Source organism: Schistosoma mansoni, chromosome 2 (genome assembly GCF_000237925.1).
Source record: "Schistosoma mansoni strain Puerto Rico chromosome 2, complete genome".
In the NCBI taxonomy this organism is placed as follows: domain Eukaryota; kingdom Metazoa; phylum Platyhelminthes; class Trematoda; order Strigeidida; family Schistosomatidae; genus Schistosoma; species Schistosoma mansoni.
The window spans coordinates 28,085,790-28,096,902 of record NC_031496.1 but is presented as its reverse complement, the minus strand read 5'-3'; the positions used below and the strand labels follow the sequence as shown (position 1 = coordinate 28,096,902).

The following is an 11,113-nucleotide window of genomic DNA, read 5'->3' as shown; positions in this document are numbered from 1 at the left end:
AACGTTATAATTAAACAAGCAAAGGTCAGAAAAAGGTCAAAACAGTTTGTTTCAGTCTATTACACGAATAATAATCCAATAAAAAACAATGTAGAAAATTTGTAAATACTTGGAAAACACGTTTGCTTAAAAAATAAGAGAGGCAATCACCTGTCAATAGGATGATATACAATGATGTCACGTTCGTCAGGTTTGTATGTGAAGGGAGGTAGAACCGGTTGCAGTGTTGATGATGGTTTGAGGTATTGTGTTGTCCTGAGTGGTGTTTGAGTGTTGGTGGATGTGGATTTAGTGGTGGACTGATTGTAGCGTGTTGGGACTGCAGTGACAACTGGAACTGGTTGTAATGTTGATGATGGTTTGAGGTATTGTGTTGTCCTGAGTGGTGTTTGAGTGTTGGTCGATGTGGATTTAGTGGTGGACTGATTGTAGCGTGTTGGGACTGCAGTGACAACTGGAACTGGTTGTAATGTTGATGATGGTTTGAGGTATTGTGTTGTCCTGAGTGGTGTTTGAGTGTTGGTCGATGTGGATTTAGTGGTGGACTGATTGTAGCGTGTTGGGACTGCAGTGACAACTGGAACTGGTTGTAATGTTGATGATGGTTTGAGGTATTGTGTTGTCCTGAGTGGTGTTTGAGTGTTGGTCGATGTGGATTTAGTGGTGGACTGATTGTAGCGTGTTGGGACTGCAGTGACAACTGGAACTGGTTGTAATGTTGATGATGATGCCTAACCATGAACAAAAAACCTCTGTATATACGCTTACAATTCAGAGGCGGTGAACCTAGTGAAATGCTAAGATTAAAGTTACCCAGATCAATCCAAAGAACTTTTAATACAGGTAAACTACAATTAATGTTTTCCACACGTCCAATGATCACTTCGAGGTTGAATGATAAATTACCAAAACTGGCCACTTCTTTCTATATCTATCAATTGAACTGCTCTTATGGGGCAAGTTATATTGGCAGATGTTCTAGGAATCTGTATATTCGGACTCGTAAGCACCTCCCACTGTGGTTAAACACAGGTGTAGTTAAAACTGTTAACAGCTCCATTTTAGACCATTTAATTCAAATGTGACAGACAGCCAAGATGGAGCAATCTTTCACAAAAAAATAAATAAAAGGTTGAAATATAAGTGTTCTATTTAAATTTGGTATTCAGTTAGCTCAAATTATATTTCAAAGGAATGAAGACAGTTTATTCGTCTGTTGACATTATGGATAAAAAGTAAAGCTATACAGTTAAAACAACACACAATTGAAAGAAAGAACAAACTATGTAGAATAACATAAATTCATTTTATTCCCAGGCTTCCTATCAGTTGCCAATGGCCTAAATGTACATTATTCTAAAAAGATTTTTATAACGTACCAATGAAGTTTGGTTGGAAACGACATAAATAATAACAGGACACCAAATATGTTATATACTAGTTATGATTAATATGTTTAAATATTAATGTGTTCATATGTTGAAAGTGCAGTTATAAAAAGAAGATGAGTGCAGTTGTAGATGACGACAATGAGATGATGAATGAATGAAAATAAATTGTTAACAACTAAGTGATAATCAAGGTACCTAGTTGACGTAAAAATAAATTTAAAGCCATGAGTGAATACAGCGGAATTTTGAAGTACAGTAAAGAGATAAACTGACTAACAATATAGACTACCTTATCAACGACAGTAAGAAGTTTACTACACTTTCTTTCTATATACAAAGATTAAGTCGAAAGACTTTGATGATAATAACCTGCAAAATGGAGTAAAAATAGCGTTTGCTACTTGTCAATTATTTGAATCGCTTTTGAGACATCCACATCGTGTTCACTATACATTATATATCTAGTGAACGTAAATTACGAGGAATATGTTAGAGAAACCTTTTAGATACTCTACTTTCAGTCCTTCTTATGTATGTGCTTCCACAAGTACTTGTTAATTTGTAAATGGATTCGAATGTGACCTCAGAAGGTTATTGATCGATTATCTGTTGGTTTAAGGAATATCTATTGGTATAAACAAAAGTGGTTGAGTTTGAGGGAGGCTTAAATATTAGCGCGCTGTTGTCCTTTACACAATGTAGCTTTTGTAAAGCTAATTGCAGTAAAGATAACGAGGGCTTTGATAAATGTTATAAAAAACTCTACCACGGAACGTAAGCTTAAGGACTGATAGAATTGCAAATGGTCTCCTTATAGAAAGGTAGTACATAAAAACGACACCGTACAAAGTTATGTAACACAGAATTTAATGAACAGTGATAGATGACTGATAAACTTTTGGTGAACTTTCGTTCTTTGACCTATGTGGCTCAATCGCAAAGCTTTCGTCACCAATCTGGATAAAATCATCAGGACTAATTTCAGATAGAGGTGTGATAACCAAATTTTCCAGATTATTGATAACCTATTCTGACAACCGTGATCTTGATTGGTTGTTGCTGGCTCTTGTCCTATTGATTGCCATCCTCTTTGATCTGATTTTTGACATTATAAATGTCTATGATTTTTCTAATTGGTTGATTAATTGGATCGATTTCGATATGTTTATTGACTGCTAATTGACACAAATCCCAAGTCTCCAAAAAATTCTCTTGTCATTTTAGTATTCTCTTTGATAAACATTAAAACACTTCACAGTCAACTGTGTCGATAACTGCCTAAGTGAACTGATTTGAAAGAGGATAAATTGTGGGATTTGACAGCTAGTTGGTGCTAAAATACTCGCGAATCTGTTCAACTTACATTTTATATCTAAATCATTACTAAAATTACACTTCTATTATTAAAGTACGTTTAAGATAATAATATATCCATCCTTATATTTCTTTCTAGAGAGTTAAACAGAAATAATATGAATCCATAACTTGGTTACAAGGTGGGAAACAATTAGGCTCTAGCTAACTATTTTTAGGCAATGTTGTATAAAACAATAAGAAATGTTGGTTACGGAGTAAATTCAATTAAGACAATGCAATAAGATCATTGAAGAATATTGATTTGTTTAGAGGGAAGATTATATGTGATTTATGATATGAAGTAAGACCTAACTAGTGTAAAAGCAAACCAGGAAGGAAAGAACCCAACAAATAGAATGAATAATCGCTTATCATTTAAATGTTTGTTTAACTGACTTTATAATACGCAATGGAACTAATGTACAACTTATAATAGGAAGTGTATGCCAACAATGGGTGCCTATATCCAAAGCAAAAAGAATTGGAGCCACAAAAATGAGTTTTTATGCACACGATACTTCGATTTTAAGACATAGAAACCAATGATAAACACCTAAAAATTTAATAAGTATGTTTAGAAGTTATTTTCTCTATATCTGACACCAATAAATAATACCCTGTTAACTGAGTATTTATTCAGGCCGAATCTCCTAGGGTATTATGAATTTACTCGAGATTATTCAAAAGCCAGAACGTCAGTTGTAGAGATAGCATACTGTCAATAATTGATAAAATCCACAAGCACGCAGAAAGCAAGCACACAGGGGAGCGAGTGCGAGAGAGTGTGTGTGAGTATAAAAGAACTCATATATATTTATGAGTATTAATCGATTGTGGATAAATAGTTGATTGTCTGTGTTTACAACTAATGAGAGAATAGGAAAAGATTTATATGCGGACATGAGTTCAATCACACTAACATAATTTTACATACAAGGGTCAATTGTTAAAATTATAGCAAATAGACAAGTAATAGGCTTACTATACACGCCAAGTCACTAGTAACTGGCTTCATGAGGTATTTCCTGGAGTTCTAGTGATAAGCAGTAACTAACGGAGTTCAACCAGGCCTGTTGGGAGATATCAAGTCACTGAAGATATTGGTGAATGGTTGCTCAATTTCGTGGATTGGTTGAAGTTAGACATTAACACCGTTTGATACCGGCCGGCTCAGTGGTCTATCAGTTAAGTGCTCTGGTGCGAGACTGGTAGGTCCTGCTTCCGAATCTCGCAATGCGGGATCGTGGATGCGCACTGCTGAGGAGTCCCATGATAAGACGAAACGGCCGTCCAGTGCTTCCAGGTTTTCCATGGTGGTCTAGCTTCAATTGACTCATGATCTCAACTCTATAAAATTACTAAAATCTCCACAAAACCCCCTTCTGATAATTATCATTTCCATCATCTTTGTAAGCAATGGTGGTTGGCTTGTCTCGTTCTGCTTGTTGTTTGATGTAGCTGTGTAATTTAATTTGCTGGAATTCCCCAGTTTACTTAATATTCCATGTGTCAGTGCTAATTCTTCTTATTTCGTAATGTTTCCTCGGTTTTTGCTGCTGCTACTCAAGTCAGTGTATTACTTCAGGCAAGCTCGCTTGTTTTATGTTTTAAAATGTTAATCTGTTTTGTTTTGGGTATTATTTTGTAGATATCGGAAACCAGAATTAATTTTTTAGCTAAAATAAATGTTGCTACCGCCTGGAATTCTCTGACTGTAAGTTCGTTCCTAATTTCATGTATGATGATATCGAGAATAGTGAAAGAAGGCGATCACCGTTTTGTTATTTGCTTCAAACTAACACTGAGTATCCCGTAGAAGTGGATACCAGTGATGATTCTGAAAGGATTATGAGACACAGGCACTTGACAACATGGGACCAAGTCAGATATGCTATTGATCTATTGCATAAGGTTTGTTATTTAAAATATACCATATAACATTATTAGATGAGTTAGACGCATTACATCGTGCGTGGAAGTAAGCCTAATATTGGAAAGCCGGAAATTCGCTTCCAGTCTGTAGTGTTTGTTTGTTACTTTGGCCATAAAAAGAAAGCTGAAGGGCCATGGTCAGAGGTTAAAAGATTGATTAACTGTTATTATGCTCACTTTAATAGATCAAAGTTTACCGGTTGCAAAGCCATGTTTTGTTTGCGGTATGATATCAACCGGTACATAATAGATTAATTTAAGATCTACAACCATCCTTGTGATGAAAGGTACCTGATAAATGATGCATAGTTCAGGAGATTAAATGATGATTAGTTAATACTTTCGAATTTTACTGGTTTTGATCATAAGCTATTCATTCTTAATTGGTTTAAAACTAGTAAACGTTTATGAAGATCATTTTTAGTGATTGTTTGAGTTTGAAAGTTCATTTTCACTTCGATTTTGATATGAACAGCAAAAGGGATTTCTAGGCTTATATACGCTTATTGAGTCCTAAAAATATCTATACAACAATCCAAAAATTAGCGATAACTTTTACGGACTTGACAAATCATATTAGGAGAGAACAAAACTATAACAGCCTCTGTGATTTGCTGAAAAAAGTTCGGATGATTGATTGTTTTTCGATATTTATAAATTTCCGTAGGGAATCCGGAGATAAACGTTATCCCAAAACTAGTGTACATTTTTGGCACCCAGTTCAAATCATTTAGCGATCTACTTACTAATTGTATAGATAATACAATAGATTTTTAAAGTTTTTCCCTTATGAATCAATTCTGTATATTAACTGCATAGTGTACTTACGTCTTTTTAAACAGAACAAATAATTGAAAAATTCAAGCAAACTATCGTAAGGGGTGGTACATTTTCCTCATGGTTTGTTCTTTGGAAAAGAGAAGGATGATTACATAGGAATTCATGCATCAAAGATATATATGATGGGAAAAGGTCTCATTCAAAAATAATTTGTGGATTCAATGAATATTTGATGATGAGAAATCCTCACTTCAATCAGAAATAAAGTAATGAGTAAGACAAATTTTGTGCTTACACTTATTGATCACTGAACGATAACCGGTGTGGAATCTCACTTTATCCTTAGAACATATATAGCTCGATGATAAAGTTTCTGACAGTCACTGTGTGGTATGAATTCATGTCTTATGGGAATTATTGGTTTTCACAAGATTGTAAATACACCTTGGTAAAAAAGAGCAACAAGCATGAAACCGAAATTAAAGATTTCCTACTGATATACTCCAACAGTCTAACATCACAAGTGATTGTTTTTGAAGTTCATGTCATTGTCAATAGAAGTTTGAGTTATACCGTTGTTAACATCCACGGTTGAAATTTGTCGGTCCTTTTAGGTATATATGTATCTTTTACGGATAGTCTTGACAAACCCACTTTGTCACTATTTAATAAGGATCGGTGAATTGCTGCTAGCAGTGAATTATGGGATGCACATCCCGTTTTATTTAGGATACGTCATTTGAATGGACATGCATCAGACTGCTAATCTGTAGTAACAGCACAACAATCGGACAATTTAGTGGCTGTCTGGACTTATTAGGTCGGTGGATAACATTTTTTACGTGTGCAATGGAAGATACTCGGTTCGAGTCCCATTATGAACACCAAAACTGAAATGCAAGTAGATCCAACTAACTATTCTAAAACGGGATGAGATGCGCATCTTAGATTCTACTGTCGGTCCCAATCAATTTATTCTAAACAAAAAGACGTTCTACTAAAAGACGGATGGCGGACAATAGTGGAATCCAAGACACACATCTCGTCCAGTTGATGAGCTGTCAGCTGGATGTACATGGATCCCTGAGCTGACATTCACTCCGGGACTCCAACCCAGTACCTTTTACTTCGGACGTCATCGAGTTATTCACTAGGTTACTGAGTCCATCTATGTGAAGATCTAAACTACTAATATATTACTTAAAATTCACCCCATTGCACAAGTAAGTGGCTATGTGGACTTACTAGGTAAGTAGAAAACAAGATGATGTTTAAAGTGAAAAGCACCAGGTTCGAGTCCCAGAAATGATGTTCACATCCAGCTGACGAAATACGCAAGACGTGTCTTACAAAATAAATTGAACTGAATCTAAATTTCTTGAAGTTGTTTTTTTTTCTTTTAATCATTATTTATTTGGCTGTTTATGCAGTCACTTAAATACGTTTATTATGCTGTTGATGAGATAATTAAGTTTGCTTATTGTAATGATTCATTAGAAATAATAATAAACATCAAAATCTTTATTAAATTGATAATAAAAACAAAGTCACAGTTGTTTTTCATTGCATTTATTATTTGGTAACACTTCACATTTTGTTTGAATATACATCTAGCTGATTATAAATTGAAGTAAATCATTGATTATTTGGTAAAATTTATGGTGTCATTAAGATGTCCTATTTTGTGTCTTATTTAGTTATTGAGAACCGTATCAAGTGTGAAGCAGTTACCCACTGACGACAATGGAAGACGGTCGCGCAATATCGTGGATTGGTTGAAGTTAGACATTAACACCTTTGGATGCCAGTTCAGTAGTATAAGGTATAACGCTCACGGCCGAGAATGAAGATTCTGATTTCGAATCCCATGTGAGCGATCGTGGATGCACATTACTGAGGAGTCTCATACTAGGATAGAACGGCTGTCCAGTGCTTTTTGGTCTTCAATTATGGTCTAACTCTGATCGGTTCATGATCTTAAGTAAAACTCAACAATCTCCACAACACTATACTGATAATTATCATGTGCTCACTAGTGTCTAGCTTCGAGAGGTAATTCCCAGAGTTCTAGCGAGAAGCCATGACTAGCAGAGCTCAACCATGTCGAGAATAATAATAATCACTGTAATGACATAATTAATTACTTAAAAGGAAATCTCAAATAGTTAATTGAATTCTCTACAAATCAACAGTGATCTACTTTTATTTCGGAAAATGAAGCAAAATTATTGGAATCCATTTCGCGTTATTCCGGTGGTAGACAATAATCATAATTAAACTTAATTAATGGTGAGACTTGGGTAAACTATGAGACAAATGTTAAAAAGGAAGAGATTCAAAGATTAAATCGTCAATATTTACAGATACGTTAGTGTTAGATCTGGTGCACACGACCATTGTAACACTGATTTTTGAATAGTTTCACAAATCTATGACCCGTAAACATAGGTCCCTGAAAGTGCTGTCGTTGTACACTGAAGAGAATGATGATAGCAACATAAAATAGCTATATCCAGTGCTCCTTGGCTTTCGATAACTGTACACCTTTTAAATGAGAAAGATTTCCTTCCAAAATTAGTTCAGTTCCATAAATGTAAGTTTCTACATGATTATTAGTGACCTCAAAACTTTTGACGTATCAGATGAAGAGGCTTAGGCTAAAAATAATTTGGGATTAGGAAAAAATACGAATACATCAACTTCTGGATTTTGGCCCCCAAATGCCCTGATACGGTCGAGAGTGGGGAGAGTCCGCTCTCCCTCTCGAAATCCTCTCACATGTCCTCGCGTATATAGCCTCTGTCAGGGAAGTCCTACTCACTGCCTTCTCGTGCCACGGGTGTTGTTTAAGAAATTGAGAGGACGAAAAGCGAATGCCTGGCGCTTTAACCGGGTTGGTGGACACGGAAAGTCCACCTAGGGGAGTTGGAAAACCCTGATTTCAGACCAATCATCCACATGGGCTCCAGTATCCTTAGGAATCAATCGTTGGTCACCGGCTAACATGGGACTGAATCTCCTTACAATGCTCCACTTCGTTGTGGATCAGACATTTAGGTCAGTCTTCGGGTGTGGCTCCCTAATAAAACCACCTGCTTCAGTTTGGGCACTCGGGCAGTATCACAGCCCTCACACAAATCAAGTGAGATTTGTATGGCGCATATAAATCTGGTACCTCTTTGTACCAATATTTATGTGTTTAAATAAAAAAAGGAATCTCAAACCTGTACCAGAATGGCTGTTCAGTACTTTCTAATATCCTACAAGCTGAATCAGTTGCTGATGAAAATTGCCTCCAAAATATGTGAGACAGTTAGCAAGGTTATTTAATTTTAACAAGATATACAATATTGTTCGGCCGTTGTAGCTTATATCGGTAGTCTTAACAATTGGCATGAATGATAAACTCATCAGGTTTGTTTAAAACACATCAATCCTACCGAATTTATTCGCATAAAATGATTTACCTACTAACAAGTATATCAGTAACCAAATTTATAAAACCAATTATATACATTATCGTTTACCAAGCTAAAGAAAGAAACACTTGCATACTTAATTTTAAAACAATTAATTAAAGGCTTTCATTACAAATATAAAGATTGTACAAAAAACACAAAAGTTGTGGAATAATTACTCGGCCATCACAAGTCACGACATAAACATATCTTATGAAATGATAACGTATTCTCTCAAGCAAGTTTTGTGTATAAAATACGAATAATTTTGAAAGTAACTAAAGTTATGCTGACTATTCGAGCTTCATAAGAACTGTCACCATTACTTATATCTACTAACTAACTAAAAAAGGCTAGTTTACTTACTAATAGTTAAAGTGATGACTTAGTGGCTAACGATTTCGAATTCTGACCACTAAGTTAGACTCGGGGCAAGCTCCTCCAACATCGGTTTGGGCAACCAACTTGCATCACTAGCCCTCAAAATTAAAGTGTGACTCGGAACCAAGTAGCATAATTTGAGACGAACGTTTTAACTGGTTTGAGATCCAGGATCCACGGCTCAAAATGCTAGAGTGCTTTCTACCTACAAGGAACCCGTATGAAAACAAGCTAATCAATTTACAGCTGAATAAGAGAATATAAACTCTTTAACTACCGACAGATTGATTCCTCAGTAATTGATTTAGTGAAGTTAAAAACTATCTGCAATCATGTCAAGTTGAATAAACTAGCCAAAAAATAGATCTCTTAGAAACAATAAAACGACATTAGGAAGCAGCATTGCATACTTCATAAATTCTAATTATCATTTATTTCATGGGTAGGATGAAACTAAAATGGATAATGTATCAATTAATTGTCAGAGTTCTTTGAAAGAAGCCCACATTTACATGGTCTCGACACTAGACAAGTGAAAATGCAATGATGATATTAAAGGCTTATCAACTAGTTAAGGTGAAGGTTCGTGGAAATTATTCAATTTAAAATTAATTTCCCATATGAAACAATATCAGCTAGTAGGAATTGAAAATAAAGGAGGGCCTAACAATTATTTCGTTTTAATTTAGAACTCCTTATTAGTACATATTTACAACCTTACATGAAATTAAATTCACATTTTGAAAGCAACATGTTCACCTTAGACCCTTGATTTATAAGTATACTAGCCTACTTATTCAGATCAAGACTATGTATACGGACACATACGATCTGATGATATAATATGAACTCATCGTCACGCAATGGTAGCTAGCGTAGTTTCGAAGAAAGTCATGAGCGGCTAAACAAAGATGTGGTATCAATCTATGGATTTACTGACTGTTAGTTTGAGCCGTGTTGGTGGGTCCACACTAACTTGGTTAGGGATTGTGCGACTATTGTGATGAATGGTTGGAGACAGTGGATGATAGTGCTCAAAAATCGCTCGAAATAAGATATATCCACTCGCCATTGCTTAAATCTAGATCTAAAGCTTTCCAACATTTCATTTCTCATTGAATCATATTTATCTTGATAATTCCATCTTACTGTACTAACGTGGTGTGGCGACTTGGCTCATAGATATTTATGCCAAGCACCATGTAGTTCGTGATTGAATTACATAGACAGAGTTCAATGAAAATACATTCAACATAACTGAAATCCTTTTTAATACGTTCTTTTTAGGTTATACATTTATATATCCAAATTACTAATCGAATAAGTGACCAAGTTTGAGGCAAAATTCATTGTATAAAACCGTAGAATATAAATTTAGGATTGTTTGTAAGAAAAAATAAAGTGAAATCGTTAGTGTTGGGATGAATATTATGAAGTGTTGACTAGAATAAGTTTCTGCTTTAAATGATTAGAATATGGTCAATATGGGGAGAAACGAATTGTAATGTGGGTACAAATCAGAAATCATGTATTATGTAGAATAATATGAATCGGGTATAAATTAGTAAAAAAGGGGTGGATGCTGAATAAATTTCTCAAAGCGTTTGCAACTTTTGTAATTATAACGATAACAATAGTGATAATAATAATGACAATCATAATAGTGATGTGTGACCAAGATAAATTTAAGTTATGAAGATGTAAAGAAGGTTGTATTAACATTAATCGAATTACGTCTAAATATTATCAAGTAATCATTAATTAGGTTAGAAGTTGGCCACGGTTAAACGATAGGTTGAATATATTTATATCTAG

General features: G+C 34.9%; 2 protein-coding genes across 2 annotated transcripts; one reads left to right on the top strand and one right to left on the bottom strand.

Moving 5' to 3' along the window:
- Nucleotides 1-154: 154 nt before the first annotated feature.
- Smp_185830 (hypothetical protein) lies at nt 155-523 on the bottom strand (the record flags this gene model as incomplete). The annotated part of the gene is made up of 1 exon (XM_018796286.1): nt 155-523. A coding segment is annotated over one exon (369 nt), but the record flags the coding sequence as incomplete, so codon positions are not given.
- Nucleotides 524-4,481: 3,958 nt separating this feature from the next.
- Smp_125470 (hypothetical protein) lies at nt 4,482-4,934 on the top strand (the record flags this gene model as incomplete). Its single annotated transcript, XM_018796285.1, has 2 exons — nt 4,482-4,658; nt 4,704-4,934. 2 exons carry the CDS (start codon nt 4,482-4,484, stop codon nt 4,932-4,934), a joined length of 408 nt encoding a protein of 135 aa, XP_018650513.1.
- Between the last annotated feature and the right edge of the window lie 6,179 nt (nt 4,935-11,113).